The 17,640-nt window shown below is 40.1% G+C and overlaps 1 protein-coding gene across 1 annotated transcript; it reads right to left on the bottom strand.

Moving 5' to 3' along the window:
- Positions 1-11,096: 11,096 nt before the first annotated feature.
- LOC308088349 (synaptobrevin homolog YKT6) lies at positions 11,097-17,372 on the bottom strand. The gene is made up of 7 exons (XM_080432764.1): positions 17,232-17,372; positions 16,491-16,573; positions 16,055-16,155; positions 15,326-15,430; positions 15,013-15,078; positions 14,817-14,918; positions 11,097-13,078 (listed from the first exon to the last, which is right to left on the bottom strand). Exons 1-7 carry the CDS (start codon positions 17,333-17,335, stop codon positions 13,043-13,045), a joined length of 597 nt encoding a protein of 198 aa, XP_080288890.1. The 5' UTR covers positions 17,336-17,372; the 3' UTR covers positions 11,097-13,042.
- Positions 17,373-17,640: the final 268 nt, after the last annotated feature.

Genomic DNA, 17,640 nt, shown 5'->3' with positions numbered 1-17,640 from the left:
ATTATTATTTTTTTATTTGGCCCAAAGACCAAGGAGATATGATTTGTTGAAGATTTAGACTCCCATCCACTTCCTTGTTAACTTAAAACTTAAAAATTCTGTATCTCGGCTCCTGAGTACTTTTTTTTCTCAATGAAAAACCTCTGGCATAAAACAGCTAAAAATTCTGAAATAAATTAAGACACCGCGCAAAATAGGGAATATGTTTGATAATGTGATTGATGCAGTACAGCTGATTTATATTACATTTTTTATAGTTGACCCTATTGTAAAGTAGTGTGTCGTGTCTATCAAATTCATTCAGTTTTAACATAATTCAGCACTATGTGTTTCAATTCAATAGTCCAATGTGTGGCCCTTCACTCACTTTATCGAAGTCAGTAAAAAATGCCAACCACCCCTGCACTATGTACACTTGACCAGCCCAGGAGTAGAAGGCCATGTCGGATGTTAAGTCATCTTTATACAGTCTTTTATATTATATTGTTACTGTTTTTACTACTTTTCTGAACTTGTTCTCTACCCATACCTGTATCTTTTTTTCATCCTAATTACTAACTATAACCATAACAATAACACTTAAAGCCTCACTATGTAACTTTTCTTTTTTTATGAATACAATTTAATTTTTGTCCAATCTGTATGATAGAGTATGTTAATACAATATAGCTTATACAATTGGAGTTGTATTTTGTCTGCCTGCTCTTCATTGAGACATTGACATTGTGTCAAAGGTCATGTCTCACCTAGACACAGGATCTGACACAAATTTTGACCTGATGGTCAAGATTCAATTTATTCCCAGAGCAAGCAGGCCAGCTCTATGGTAGAAATGTCAGCACTTGCGCAGGAAACCGGGTTCAAATCCAGTGTAGAAGAGGAAAGTTACATACTGTGCTCCATTTCATCGAACTCTCTTAATACCCGATGTCAACAAAAAAACAAGTGTCCCATAAATATAAAAAGTTAAGGTTAGACATGTCGGACAACACTCTTCATATCAAGAGACAATGGGAAATGGAGTTGAATACTGTTGTAGAGGATGATGTCTGGGAAAATATATGTTCTAACTGTCATAGAGGATTACAGAGCCAATTATGGAAAGAATTTGATTGGAAGGCTAAAATGAGGTTCTTTGGGACCCCTCTGACCAACTTGACTCCGCCAGATGGGGGCGGTATTGAGTAGCCAGGTTCCGCTGTGAAACAAATGTGTGTGAAGCAAGCTTTTTGCATCTGGCGGAGCCAGGTTATACCCTCTGACAGCCTGCCCTGTCCATTAACATTTAAAGACAATTCCACTAACAAATGCTTGAGACACTGTGACATGATTGGTGACCATACTAATGCCCGAAAATACAGATGTATTGGAAAAACTTCAAAGTAGAACTGGACAAAATCTTCAAAATGGATATTCTCATGAAGCCACTGTCGACTTTATTGGATATTACACAAGAACAATTGTTTACTAATGACCAGTGCAACATAATGCATGTTCTGTTGATGGTTGCAAGAAAAAGTATTATAATTAATTGGATGAAGCCTAGCCCTCAATTGATCTGTGGTTACAAAAAGTTAAGCAGATATACAAGATGGAACATGACAGCCCAATTACAATTACAGCCCAATTACCTTTAAAAATAGATGGATATCAGTAGCTGAATATTTTTGTTTTGTCTATTTATTTATGTATTTATATTTTCTTCAATGTACTGTTTTCTGTTTGTTGTTTTTTTATTTGAAAAATGTATACTTTGTATAATTGTATAATGTTCTGCAATGTGAAATACTGTCAATGAATATGAATGGCAATAAAAAAGTTAAACAAAAACAAAATTCTAAGATCTGTAGAAATTCAATCCAGACTTTCTCCTGGAAAACGGTTGAGGACAAGGGGAATGGCCCATGTTGGTTGTCAAGGATGTGGTGTTGCATGGTGGGAGATCATAGCATCCTTTTTGGAGGAGACACGTCCGCTCATAGACATATAAAGGTAGACGCCTCATCTGGCTCTGAAGCATCGGCATCTCGGACGCACTTCCGCTTCCTCTATGTTTCTGGGGGACAAACTGGAAACTTCCGTGTGCGTCACAGAAGGGGGCGTTCGGTAGGCCAATCAGAGGAAGGTGGGGGCGCGTCTTTTCTTAACCCAGTTCTTAACCCTTAAAAGGCAGCAGCTGTGCGCAGCAACTAGTTGGAACTTGGCAAACGCCACAGTCGTATTTGTGAAATGCAAATAAATTGGCTTTTACAAATGTAAAACAGTTTCCAGAGACATGGTTCGTTCGTGTGAAGCTTGGAGCTGCACAAACAGACGCAATTTGGAAAATAGATCGCGGGGAATCACTTTTCACAGGTAAGATTAAACAATCGTATTTTGGTTGTATTTGGCCATTATATCATGTTTTTATACTATTGTCGACTTGCAAGCTTATGAAAGCTGATACTTTAGATACATACTGGTTCAACTAAATTGTCCATAATCAGTTTCCACGTGCATTTTTTAAACTGTTTTTTTTTTTCTTTTGGATTGATTGATGTAATATTTCATTATCAGTTTGCAAATACGGTAGTACAGTGGTACGATTATACAATGGTGCTAAAAGGATAACACAAAAAGCCCTGAGGGCATGTTTCCATTTAGGTACTGTGTATTCAATTCAATCAAGACATTTAAAGACATGCAATAATATACAAGACATCATCAACACTAGTAGCAGTAAAAATATATTTACAGAAATACATTGGGGGGTAATTTATTTTGGCAAGCTAGGCTTGTACAGTATATACAGTAAACAGTAGGGGGGGGCGAGGGCATGAAATCAGTTATTGGTGTTGGTACACAAAACCCTAATAACAATATTATAAATATGTCAGTTTCCTAATTACATGGACCCAAGCATCCTTGTACTGGGGTGAACATTCTGCAAAAATAGCAGATCTATAAGGTAGTTGGGACGTTGTGAGCTTGTAGATGGGCTATTTTCAGCAAAAATGGTTAGTGTAGACTAGAAGGGAAAAAGTAGGGGACCTTGCATAGACCCCTTGGGGACTCAGTAAACGACATACACAGGGTTTAAGTGGTGGATATGTTGTTGTGTAGACTGTAGACACTTATTTTCATGTCCTGGTAACTTCTCTCACTCTTTGAAGGTTCCCCAGTGAGAAAACATTGAGGAGGCAATGGGAAGTTTCTCTGCCAAGGAAAGGTGGTTTTTCTGCCACTGCTGACTCCGTGCTCTGCAGTGAACACTTCAAGCCGGAGGACTTTGACAGGACAGGTCCGATTGTCCTGCTTAGAGATGGGACTATACCATCTGTTTTCAGCTTCCCAACTCCTCGTCAAAGAGTAAGTGTATCATTAGGCTATAAGCATTCATAGATGTCCATGATTAATATGTGTATGTATTATGTAAGCATGTGATGGCTAGTCAATATCACACTGCTGAACAGTTTGATTTATTACTTCTTTCTGAACTGTTTTTAAGTCATGTTTCTTAAATTTTAGGCAGTGAAAACTAGGACCACACAAACCTCAAGGAAAGCTGAAGAGAGCCTGTCAGTGCATGGTCCTCAGCGTTCCCAAGAGACACACTCTCTCTCAAACCATGATGCTGTCATCGCCGGGATTGAGACGAGTGATGTAGGTCATCTGACTGTTCGTACATTGTATTAGCTAGGCACCAAATTGAGAGTGATGTCATATGAACATCACGTACAACATTTTTGTCCTTCTACCTACTAGGATCACTCCTATGCGTTGAGCCTGTCAGTGCATGGTCCTCAGCGTTCCCAAGAGACACACTCTCTCTCAAACCATGATGCTGTCATCGCCGGGATTGAGACGAGTGATGTAGGTCATCTGACTGTTCGTACATTGTATTAGCTAGGCACCAAATTGAGAGTGATGTCATATGAACATCACGTACAACATTTTTGTCCTTCTACCTACTAGGATCACTCCTATGCGTTGAGCCTGTCAGTGCATGGTCCTCAGCGTTCCCAAGAGACACACTCTCTCTCAAACCATGATGCTGTCATCGCCGGGATTGAGACGAGTGATGTAGGTCACCTGACTGTTCGTACATTGTATTAGCTAGGCACCAAATTGAGAGTGATGTCATATGAACATCACGTACAACATTTTTGTCCCTCTTCCTACTAGGATCACTCCGTTGCGTTGAGCCCGTCAGTGCATGGTCCTCAGTGTTCCAAGTCAGTGCATGTTCCTCAGCGTTCCAAGTCAGTGCATGGTCCTCAGCGTTCCAAAAAGACTAAAACTCATCCACCTGTGAGTATTTGTTGTGGCTATATCCAATGCAGCTGTGACCATCAAGGTCACAGTCATATAAAAACCTCTGTCACTGTTTTCAGACGCACTCATATTTGTTCACACAGTCAAACATGCTGTAGTTGAATATGCATCCCTTAACACACACACTCTTTCAAACCATAATGTTGTGATTGAGACGGTGATGTATGTCATTTGACTGCTCGTACATTGTATTAGCTAGGCGCCAACAACTGTAAATTGACAGTGATGTCATATGAACATCACTCACAACATTTTCGTCCTTCCTACTAGCATCACTCCTATGCGTTGCCTGATCTAGATGGTCTAAAGGCCAAACTTAGAGAAGCCTTGGCTACAGTGACGAGGCTGAAGCGAGAGCTGAGGAACGCCAAGGTAAGAGAACAGAGCGCAAAGAAGAAGGTGACAAATCTCCTGGAGGATCTAAGGGAGAAGAACCTCATTAATGAAGAACTGAAAGAGAGGCTTGAGTTCTACTCAGGTAAAATAAAAATGTATATCTTCTGGTCAGATTTTATTAGACCTGTTAGAGTTAGTTATCATTTCAAGGGGACTTCCTAATTAGTTTGTGCTAACTGAATTTCAGATGTGCCGATGGCTCTCTTGTCAAAGCAAGGCAATGAGTTCACAAAGGACCAGAGAGAGTTTGCCCTCACTCTCCACATACACGGTCCAAAAGCTTACAACTACCTGAGAAACACTCTACATTTGAAGCTCCCCCATCCACATACATTACAACGGTATTCTTTAATTTCTTAGTGTTGTTTGATTGCAATCCTTGCTTATTAACAATCCTGGTTCAAATGCATTAAGTGACTTTTCTTTTTAATCTCTTTTCTGTATTCATTTCACAAAGGTGGATGACTTCTGTAGATGCAAAACCAGGCCTCAACCTCATGATGTTGGACATGTTGCAAAGACGATGTGAGGAAGACCCGGACAAATATGGACGTGTGACACTCATGTTAGATGCCATGTCCATTAAGAAACATGTACAGTACACGCCACATACCCAGGGCATGTGCGGCTTTGTTGACATGGGGGATGGTCTCAACGAGACAGATGTTGCAACCGAGGCTCTTGTGTTCATGGTAGTCGGCCTACAAGGCCATTGGAAGAATCCAATAGCATATTATCTGACGAAGACCCTGTCACCAGACACACAGAAACATCTCCTCGTACATGCAATAGAACAACTTTATTCACGTAACATCAGAGTCGTCAGTGTCACGATGGATGGACATGCCTCGAATGTGAGCATGTGCAACAAACTGGGCTGTGACCTCAAGGGAAACCCTCTTCAGCCTCTAAAAACCTTTTTTCCACATCCATCTAATAGTGGAGAGAGGGTTTTTGTGGTGATGGATGCGTGCCACATGCTGAAACTGTCACGGAACATGTTGCAGGCGTACAGTCCCATCACCAGCTCCACTGGTCAGGTGAACTGGACATACGTTCATCATCTGAACAGTGTGCAAGAAAAAGATGGACTGCATGCTGCCAACAGAGTGACTCAAAAGCACGTGTTCTTCGACTCACAGAAGATGAAGGTGTCCCTGGCTGCACAGACCCTGAGTCGCTCAGTTGCAGTTGCTCTCCGGACACTGAGGGATCTCGGCTATTCACAGTTTACATACTGTGAAGCAACATCTGAATTCATTGAGGTAGTACTACATGCAAACATTGTTCTATAATATTGCATTTTTGGGAAGGATACCAACTCCCCTCATATTTACATTATTACCATACTTTACACATTCAACATGTTTATTTAAATATTTTTTAGATCATTGACAGGCTCTTCGATGTCATGAATAGCCGTAATCCCCGTGCCAAGGGATTCAAAGCTCCCCTGGGTACATTGAATTGGTCACAAACTCTGGAGTTTCTATTGAGAGCCAGGAGCTACCTGACCAGTCTGTGTACCAAAGAAGGCATACCCCTTCACCGATCAAAGAGGTGTTTAAAATAGTTTAGCTTCTGTTCACATGGTGAAGTTTAAAAGGGCATGATATAAGTTCACATGATGCTCTGTTTTCTTGTTCCCCATCAGGTTCACCTGGTGATCTGTTCTCTTGTTCCCCATCGAGTTCACCTGGTGCTCTGTTCTCTTGTTCTTCATCGGGTTCACATGGTGCTCTGTTCTCTTGTTCCAATCTATTCACCGTCTGCGGTTTTGTTTCTCTTGGATTTCTGTCCTGTTAAGTGATTTTCAGTTCATACAGGTATGTATGTCATGTTCATATATTCAAGCTTTCCCAGTTCTGTTTTAATAATGTTTCTTGTTGGTTCAGCATCCCACAGTTGATTTATTTATTTCAAAGACTTGTACTATGTACTCTGGAGTAGCACCCAGTAATTTTGCAGTACACTTTATTTATCAGATTTCTATTACTGGCACCATGCATTGTCACAGACCTGTGTTGTGTCACATCTGATGGATATATGTGGACATGTCAATTTCCAACTTTGAGTGAACAAAATTACTTGGTGCTCTCTTGAGGTGTCTTGTTTTGGCGTGATCATATTAATGACTCATTTCATTTTGAAGGTGCCTGTCAGTCATGGGGTTCATCATAAACATCGACACCCTTATGCTCATGGTTCCAGAGCTGCTTCAGGTGCAGAGATATATCTGCACCTACAGATTCAGCCAGGACCACCTGGAGCTTCTCTTTTGTTCGATCAGGGCATCAGGTAGGGCTTTCTCATTTTTTCTTATATTTTGTCTTTTCAACTAAGTATGTCAGAAATGATATCTCAAATTATTACATAAGTAATAACTGTTGTATGCATCTGTGTTTTCTTTCTCCCCCTTTCTTTTTTTTAGGGGGCTGGAATAACAACCCAACTGCAGGCCAGTTCCAAGGTATCTTCCGCCGTCTGATGGTCCGGTGTGGTGTCGACCCCAGCTCAGCAGGGAACGTCACAGCCCAGGATCAGACCCAAACCCTTGCAGCTATGGAGATGTCACTTGAATCTCATCCATCGCCCTTCACCAACATCCCAGCTATTCTGTCAGACCACAGCTATCTGCCAACCCGCTTTGGAGGTCTCGTAGACAATGCACTTGTCTACATCTCAGGGTTTGTGGTCAGGAAGATACTCAGAAAGCTGTCCTGTCCTGTGTGCCGTGCGAGCCTGGTTTCAAATGCAGTACCCACTTCTTTGGAGCAGAACTATCACCTTCTTGCTTTAAAGAATATGGGTGGCCTGATGATTCCCTCTGCAGGTACAGTGAAGGTGGTCAGATGTGCTGAGCGTGTCATTCGGCAGTTCCAGTGCCCAGTATCCCAGCTCCATCACATTGTCCGGACTGAGATTGGGTTGGAAGATGTGTTTCTGCTTGGGGAGCACATTGTCAATACACAGTTTGGTATCGACAACCACCACTTTATGTTATTATCATTAGTTGTCGACTGTTTTTACAATTTGAGGCTGCACCACATCGCCAAACTGCAGACCCTACAATTACAGCGTGGCAACACACGGCAGAAGCTGTGCAAAACAATACTCTTCAAGGGTTTTTAGTTATTTAATTATTAGTTATTTGACTGTACTGTATTTTGGTTTGTTTGAATAGTTTATTAACAATATTGTTAACAGTACAAGTAGTACAGTCAAAAGTTATGCTAAAAGGTTGGCATTAAAAAGCCCCAGGGGCTTGTTTCCATTGTGGTCCATCTGTGCACAACATTTGCTGCCTTCAGTTTGTGTAGTGGATTTGCACTTTTGTTTTTGAATGAGCTGTAGGACCAGGCTTGATGCTGAACACATCATTCCCGTGCAGCACTGTAACCATTGCTCTGATGTCAGCATCCTTATTTGCTTATTTGTGGCCCCTATCTCAAATGTCTCATTGAGAATGTAGGCGTGAACTATGTTAAGGAGATGTTTGTCTAACCACTTCTGTTTCTGTTCATCTGAGAACAGCATCCCAAGGATGTTGCTTTAATTTGCACTATAGTCTACAGGGCAGGAATTTTACAGGGGCCGCCTTATGCCCTCAAAAAATATATATGCCTTGATGCCCTGTCCACACTGCCTCAGTGTGCTTCTTTATGGTTTATAGACATCAGTTTCTTTTTCTTTCATTTTGCTGGTTATACTATGTATTTAACCACTTAAACACTAAATTATCTGACCTGAGTTACAACTGTACATGGAACGATTTTTCCCCATCTCCAACAAATCTCTTTGCCAAAAATACAGGCTCTGTGGTTTTGAGCTTTTATATATGCTATTTTTTGGAAAATGTTCCCCCCAGTATAGGCATGCTGGGGTCCAAGTTGTTAAACTGAATCATCCATCCTTAACCCTTATATGTTTTTTAAACAACTTAAAATCATTGTTTTATGTTGTATTTGATGGAATTGCTGTGACCCTGTGAACCATCCTTGGAAACCTCCCCTCTTATATCTGCTCTGAGTTTGTTTTGATCAACAACTCTTTCTTAGATCAAACGCCTGATTCCGCTACGTTGTGCCCCCTCTGTGAACAGTGGCTGGCAAAAAGAAGCTTATTTTACTTTGGACCATGGACTTTGAAAGATCGCCAAACTTAAGTTAAACTACGCCACACTGATTTAATTTGGGGGTAAGGAATTGATGTGTGCCTATGTGGTCTATTGAATTGTACAATATGATGTTGTGTACGGGTATGTTTTCCTTTTAAATCTATTTTGATTTAAACTGTTAGGGACTGGTTACTGTAGTCAGTCTGTTGTGTTCTGTCCAGTGCAGTGCATGCATGCATGCATACTTGTAAAAAGACAGTCTCTGTCTCAATGTATGAGTGAGCAGACACAATTGGAACTGGAATGCTATGAAATTGAAGCTTATGAATGGATCCTAGTGGGCTCTGTTGTCCAGAATGGATAACATTGGCATTCCAACCTGAACATGTATTTTCTTTTTCTAAAGAGCTGGAGAGATGGGAGACCTCTGTTACTGAACAAACAGTAGCAATGATTGCTCTATATTATTGGGCCTTACCTGAAATTCCAGGCCTGGTACTACATTTTATTATCATTATAATCTACCGCTCTGTGACTTTGGAATTATATGCTTTTGGTATTATTTTATCATTATTACCATTATGATATTCTGCTCTGTGACTTTGGAATTATATGCTTTTGGTATTATTTTATCATTATTACCATTATGATATTCTGCTCTGTGACTTTGGAATTGTATGCTTTTGGCTGTCTTGGAGTATTTGTGTTATATGTTATGCTTTCAGTGCCATTAAAATATGGAACACAGACATTTCATTTGTAGTTGCTGTTTTTGTCAGAGAAAATTCACAAGAACAATTATTTCAGTCTTTCAAAGTTGATAGCTCTGTTCTGACCTGAATAGCTAACATTAAGGATGTTGGATAAAGGCAATTCTGCAATGTGGCCAGCATATTTCATATAGTCTGTCAGTGAACGGAGACAAAATATTTTGTGACTATTACTGTTACTTGAAAGTATTTTGGTATGAAAATATGCAATTCAGATGTAATCAAATATAGGCCTACGCCTATTGGATCCATAACTCCATGTCTCGCATTTGTGACAAACTTAACCGCTTGAAAATAGGTTGAAATTTCAGGGAGTTGTGATGATTTTAATTGTGGAGAGACCGTCTGCTTCAATGGACATTAATGCATTAGAACAGTGGTTTTCAACCTTTTTCATATCAAGGTCCATTATTTATTCAGCATTTGAGTCACGGAACACCGTTTGATGAGCTTTAGCGTCTCTCACCCAAACTTAGAATATGTTATCGTTCGATAAGATAAGATGCTGTCAAAATAACAATTATTTACGTTCTCTAATTGTGTACCTGTATAGTAAGTAATGCAGATGTTTAACAATTTGACTCTTGAGAGTGTGAAATGTTATATTGAAGATTTAAAGATCTATAAGGGTCCATTTGGTTATCAACTCTCCATCATTTAGCTGGGGACCACCTGGAACCCCCTCAAGGACCACTGGTGGTTCCCGGACCACTGGTTGAGAACCATTGCACTGACAAGTCCCGGAAAAGACGCACTGTGATTGGCCAGTAGTCAACGCGCTGTGAGCGCTGTGAATGGCCAATAGTCAACACGCTGTGATTGGCCAGTAGTCAACGTGCTGTGATTGGCCAGTGCCCGTGCCCCCCGGAAATACGGCGGCCACATACCAAGCAGGTCGCTCCAATGAACTGCAGAGGCCAATGAGGTATCTAGGTTTCTATATCTATGCGTCCGCTGACCTGAACATCTTAAGACCTAAATCCTAGTCTGACGAGGTTACGCAAGCTAGCAGTTATTCAGTACGGTCTCGAACAGTTGGATCTCCCATGGCAGCCATGAGAACCAACAACAGAAACTGAAAAATAACATGGCTCACTTAAAAAGTAAAAACCCAAAGTTGCCCAAGTACTATACTATAGTGTGTTGCCCCACACAATAAACATAGACCTACACATACAGTATAGTAACAGATACATTGGTAGCTATACATTCTGATAGTGCCCCTGGCCAGTTTTAAACCTGTTAAGTCGACCATACCACCCAGGACCAAAAAGGTCATGGTTGTCATTTTGTATTTTAAAACAAAATGCCAGACACCAGAGGGTTTTAACTCAGCTTCTGCAAGGGAACCGTTCTGGACAGAATGCCTGTCTTGTCTTATCTTAAAAACATTAAGGTTGAGCTCTGAGTCTGTACTTGATTCTCAGTAACACTGTAACACTTAAAACAAGAATAGGATCGTCACCTACTGTAAACAATTTATTTTAGCAACAGAAGAGTCCAAATCAAAGTAGCATATATTCATACTTTTTAATGTTTGCTTTAAATGTGCTTAAGCTATCTGGACAATAAATTGCAGCACAGTCTTATTTATGTAGATCTCACAAAAATCCACAGCAAAACTGCTTTACTCCACAAATGTGTCGAAAATAAGCCCATTTAAAAAAGAAAATCTTATAAAGAAGAAAACCAATCCTTTTACAAATTGTTCACAGTCACCCTTGGATATATTTCACATAGGAGATTTGTTTGTAAGTATATACAAGGGAAATACGATTTATCCATTTTGAGAAATGTTTGCTCGTCCAACGAGAAGCCATCGACAGTCTGCAGAGCTATTGCACAGAACGTTTATACTGTAAAAGCAGTAAAAAGCAAGTCTTCACACACAATCACAGTCTCACAAACATCACTGCAGTTATACAAATACTGTACACAAGCAAAAGTCATACACAGAGTCACACTACAGAAACTAAGTGGATAGATGTGTAAAATCAAGAGTACCAAAGGCATACATTGACAGTTGGCTACAAGCATTGGGAACATGTCAAACCAAAGGGATCATCCCTGTTCCTACGGTCCTATGTTTCCAGGGTCCTTTTAGGGTTAGAGCTGGGATTGAGGGAACACAGACATGCTCCCAAACCAAAACGACTTCTATACTTTCAAAGATGAGATTCACCAAAAAGCACTTCCAAGTGCTTAAAGCTTAATCTAATTTCCGTAATACGATAAGTGTCGCTTGACAAAAAGCACTGATCTACAGGTAGAGCAGTTTTTTGTAAGCCACACAGGCTCAAACAGCAAAAGTCTATTACCTGTTTTCATCATAGTTTTTGCTATGCAAAGAATACCGCTGTCATTCAACTACAACCTGCTCAAATAGCACAGAATCAGTTCATAACCTGTACAACAATGGAAGGAGAGACTGTGAGCCCATCTGTTATATAAGGCAGCTGGTCAGGGAGCAGATTTGCCATTAGGATCACAAATAAAAGGATGGCAACCAAAAGTTTAAGTAGGGCTACTGTAAGGAGTGTAGAAACAGAGGACTTTGTATTGCATGTGCTGTATGCTGTACTGCTATAAGGCTTTCTCTAGAGAACTAGCAAGTGTATGTGTTGCATTTCAACACTTAGTTCTCCACTTAATTACAGGTCAAATCTAAAATACTGTTAACAAATTCCACCATCCATCACATCCGTCAATAACACAGTCATTTCAACTGGGAATGTTTTCAAGACTTCACTTAAGACAATGAGGGGGGTGCAAGAAAACGGTGCAACTTCAAACAAAGCAAATATGGAAAGAAGAGGGGGGGGGGGCTGTACAATGCATTGGATGTTTCCGTGGGCCTACCACATAACAACAGTCTCTGCTGTCTTGGCCTGCATTAACAGTTGTCAACATTGAGGCCATTTGAAAATAATAACCTAAATCCCTGGTCCAGGCACAAATAAACAGGGCCATCTAGTGGGCAGAACAAGAAACAGAAAAGTCCCTCCTGCTGCGAGGGATTTAACTCCCTAGTAGTGACAATTAATGGAGACAATTACAGATTGTCAAGGTTGCCTTAAAGTAATGCGCTGAGAGAGAATTTCATACAATCTGAATACAGATGAAAGTTTGAAAACATTTTTTACATCACACCACCAATACACAAGATCACACCGTTATGTCCTCGGCTGGTATTGAAAACACCACAAAGATGTTTACCCTTAAGAGAGTTTAAAATAAAATCATCCCCCCTGACCAAACCCCATCAGTCCTTCAACCCCCATCAGTCAGAATCCTCCTTCTTGCCTCGGCCTGGCACTCTGTCCTGGGTGTGGACAGTATCCATTCTGTCCCTTTGTGCTGAGAGTTGGTGGCTGGTGCATGATGGGAGTTGCAGGAAGAGCAGAAAGGCAGAGAGAGGCATGTCCGTGAGGACTAGGCAGCAGCATCACATGATCTCACAACATGAGTTCTGCTTTCGTGCCTGTGTGGGGGGTGAAAGTGTAGGGACATGGGTCAAGCACAAACAATGAAGAGATGGGGAGAGAGAAAAATTGGTCTTGATCCATACACACACTATGCCTTAACAAAAACTGAAAAGTGTTGATGCCTCTCGTGATTTTATTTTCAAGTGACAGGGTTGGGCGTATAACATAAAATTAAAACCACCCTATTACAGCGCAATATACAGTGAAGTCTGAGGTCTGTAAATATACCTTTTATTACTCCTGGTATTGATGATTTGTATTGCATGTCCTGATTACGAATTGAATACATATAATCCAGGGCTCTTTTTCCCCTTCTACACCAAATCTCTTTGCCGAAAATAGCCGATCTACAAGCTCATAACGCATTGCGTGGTGACATGTGCGCTTGTAGATCTGCAATTTTCTGAGAACGTTCACCCCAGAATAGGGAAGCTAAAGTTCACGTGGTTAACTCATTACCCAAAAATACCCCAAATATGTTATTTTCAAATCTAGCATGTTCTCTCTGCAACTCTACATGTCGGATTTCAAGACGCTTTATTATGTATTATTGTTGTTGAAAGTTGTGGATAATGTCTGTGTATATGGCGTGTACGTGTTGAGTTGTCAATCACTGTTTGTTTTTGTTTTTATGTTTTTTTGTAGGCAACAAACTGTCATGCTCAATAACTGTGTCTCATGTAAGGATATATTAGAAAAAAATATGTATTGTGTGGAATGTTTGCAATAGGCTGAGTGCATAACTATAGTTCCAGTTTTGAGAAGGTGGCATACCTATACCTTCATTTGATTGGCTCTGCAACAGATTTGAACCAGAAACATGACACCTTTACGTGTTTCCAGTTCAAATCTGCTGCCAAGTCAATCAAAGGAAGCTATGGGAAAATTTACTGGAACAGCAAACATGTATGCCACCTTCTCAAAACTGGAACTACAGTTAGCCACAGAGCCTATTGTCTCTGACAGCATGTCAGTAATCTACACTCTTTCCACTCGTGGACAATGAAAGCACGAGTATAAATCTGTCATCATATATTTTCTAAGGGGTGTAATCTATCACGGAGAAAGCACTGCAAAGTTGTGCCAATGCAAAACCACCGGTATAACCGCTCCATTACATACTCCCAAGTTATCCCTATCATCACTATTTTATGGAGGACTTAACACCCACTATGGAATACGTGTAAGATTGTTGTAAGTTGTAACTTATGTCAATGTTATATTTTAGCTGATGCAACCCTTTTTAATTAATAATTACATTCAAACTTGGAAACCTAGTGCTGTATTTTACACAAAATATAAAAAATGTGTCTGGCGAGAGCCTGTGCCACTTACTATAATCATGTGATAACATGCAAATGATAGTGAAGTGATACTGACTGTAGTCTTTTCGGAATAGTTGTGGACTTGGAATTGCCTTATGGTCTCTCTTCAATTGTTCAGCAATAATATATATAACCAGGCATGTATCTGCAGCAGCCTTTTGTGCATTGACACACATATCATTAGTGTTTTCCCAAAGCAGGGCCAAAAATATAATCACTGAATACCTGCGTCATTAAGCCCTCCCACAGACACGCTTTGGCTGCGTTGAGCACTGTTAGGAAACCAACACGAAAATTCAACTGCTCTGTGCACAAATGGAAATGCAACTGCAATAGTTACTAGACATTCTTAGAACCATCCTACGGTGCAGTGGAAAAGCCCTGTTGGTCAGCTGAGGTCAGTACTTACAGTCTTATAAAAGGCTTTGGACTGGTTTCCCAGGTGTTCTGATTTTGCCACGAGATCATCCAGTTTCTCCCCTCGTTCCAGTAGACTTTCCATCGTGTTATGCTACCAAAGAAATACATATTTAAGTCTTTAATTGAACTAGATGGGGTGCCGTTATTAGCTCACCGTTATGAAATGTCATAAGTTGATGACTCACAAGAATGATCTTGGTCTCATCCAGCTCAGCCTGCACTTTGGTCATGGCATCTGCCTCCCTGGGGTTCTGGAAGCAAACAATCATTCAATAAAGTAAACTCGTTACTACAAGTTTTTAATGTGGATCAGAGCAACATATTTGTGACATTGAGCAAAATTAGCAGAAATTGTCTTGAGTCCTCTAAACACCAGAAGCTACTCTGCAAACATACAACATGTAATAGTTTAATAACTCTTCATAGACCTTATCCACACGTCAGCTACACCACCCCCACCCCTCGGCCAATAGCTAAACAGCTTATAAACATAAATACCTGGTATTTAGCTAGATGAATATCCAAAGCCTTGTAGTTGATGGTCTCTGGATTCCCAGAAGGCCAATCTATGCTCTCCACCTGCCTGGAGAACTCATCTAATACCTGAAGAAGTGGGCATCAATCAAGGTTAAATGACAACAAATATGATAAATTATTTAAATCATTCTAATAAAGAAGTCATCTTTATTGTTTGGATTATGGTAAATAATATGTAGCAGCTCTGTGAGCCTATCATATATATAGGTAATGCTATCCTAGTGAAAGCATTAGCATGTTGGTTGCACCGTTTCAGTATAAGCTTGGTGTGCGTTTTGCCATTTATACCCATTTCAGTCCTCATTCTATGGCACTTAAGGTGCTGAAACAAGTTGGTTGTGCACTTTTCTAAATGCTAAATTTTTTATTTTATTATTTCAATTCATCGGAGTCTAGATCTTCGACTAATATCTCCTTGGTCTTTGGGTCAAATACAAAAATTAAAAAATTAAAAAATTTAAAAAAATTAAAAAAAAATCTTAAAAACGAGTTAACTCGATCTAGGCAATCAAGTGATGATTTTAAAAACGAGTAAAAACGAGTTAACTCGTTCTAGGCAATCAATGTGTTAAGGTGCTGAAACAAGTTGGTTGTGCACTTTTCTAAATGCTAATTTTTTTATTTTATTATTTCAATTCATCGTGCTACAATGTAACATTTTTGAATATTTATTCACAGCCATTTACCCACCTTTTCTAGCAATGTGAAGCAGACTCTCTGTGGGTACTCACTATCTGCTATTACCACAGCACCTAGACTGTCGTTTCTCACGTACACGTGACACAGATACTCTGAAGGAAGGAGAAGCAATTAGGGGTGTAAAAGCTAATCGATCAATTTAATCCCAAGCTTAAAAGTTTCAAAAACGATTAAAAAAAAATCTTAAAATATCACAACGCATCACAATTGTGAGCTTTTATATCACCTATTTTCACATCAGACCGTTGTGTGACAAAGTATAAAATAGTAATAGAGCTTACATGGTTAATCGAGTCATTGATACTCGATGATGATCAATATGAGTCAAGCAGGGCATGAACTTCAGTAAGGATAACATCCATCATACTTTGAATTATTTATGTTTATGTAAAATGTATTGGCGCATACTGTATATGCTCCCCCATACCTTGTTCTTTGACAGAAGCACGACTTCCCTGTGATGACCGCTCAACAATCAAGGCACTGGTGAAGGTCATGAACTCCTGGACACTGCATTAACACAATCAAGAAACGGATATGATGGGTGTTAATACACAACATAACTTTAAAGTTAAATGCAACCACATTAAGGTTATTAACTCTATATAAAAAAAACATTAAGGTTATTCATGTATTAGCGTATTGTTATTAAATGTTGCAGGTAAGGTTATTACTATATTTGGTGCAGAGCGAAAACAGCGGGGACAATAGGGTTTAAGTCAATGTTGGGAACCAAATGGACCCTTTACGGACCCTTTACGGGTTCATTTGGTTCCACATCATGGGTGTACGAGACTTACGGTCCATTTTTTGTACACTCTCACAGTTAACACTGAGGATTTTACAATTCAGATTGGGGTCCCAGAGGAGGGGGGGATATTAAATGGGGGGCACATCAAACTGGGGGGTCCTTAAAATGAAAAAGGTTATTTTTCTATGTATTGGGTGTTCGTTTTGTTTGTGTGGGTGGGTAGGATGGGTATTGAAGAGCAGGGGGAGATGTTTTAAAAAAGGGGAAACCCAAAAAAACACTAGACAGCAATGACCTACGACACTGCTATAGTATAAGTATTATGTGGTATGCCTGCACATTATGGAGTAACATTTTAAGTAAGAGGGGAAAGCCCAAAAGGGTGGTGGTCGTCTGGTCGGTCACAGTCACACCCACCTGGAGCGCTGGAAGAAGCTGAACGAGGAGAGGTCATAGGCTGATTTGAGGAGATTCGCCTTGGTCGCTCCTTTGTAAAGGATACTGAGACTATAGAGCTTCATGCTTGCACTGGATCAGCTAATGTCAGTCACGGACACGATCAGCAGGCCTGGAGAGCTGATTTAGAACATGACACACAAGTAAAATCACATGAGAACATTATCTCTAGGAGGCAGCTATCATGAAACCGTAATGCTGCTAAGCCAGTTTGCTCGCCTCGCCAACAACTGCGAAGTTGGATGGTAATAATGCTCGCGTTGGTAGAGGGTGGCTCAAGTTATATACACTTCTTTTCTTTAGAAATTACGATGATGATCGCAGGGTTGATAAAACATAAACAAACACTGTTAGCCAGGTTAGCTAGCTA

This window comes from Gymnoscopelus braueri (genome assembly GCF_963280865.1).
Source record: "Gymnoscopelus braueri genome assembly, chromosome: 7".
NCBI lineage: Eukaryota > Metazoa > Chordata > Actinopteri > Myctophiformes > Myctophidae > Gymnoscopelus > Gymnoscopelus braueri.
Note: the sequence above shows the minus strand (reverse complement) of the source record. Positions and strands in the feature narration are given on the sequence as shown.

Coding starts and splice junctions, on each gene's coding strand:
- LOC308088349 (XM_080432764.1), bottom strand. CDS start 17,335: ATGAAGCTCTATAGTCTCAGTATCCTTTACAAAGGAGCGACCAAGGCG. Junction 16,156..16,490: donor TGCTTCTGTCAAAGAACAAG/GTATGGGGGAGC, acceptor TCCTTCCTTCAG/AGTATCTGTGTCACGTGTAC. Junction 14,919..15,012: donor ATGAGACCAAGATCATTCTT/GTGAGTCATCAA, acceptor TTTCTTTGGTAG/CATAACACGATGGAAAGTCT.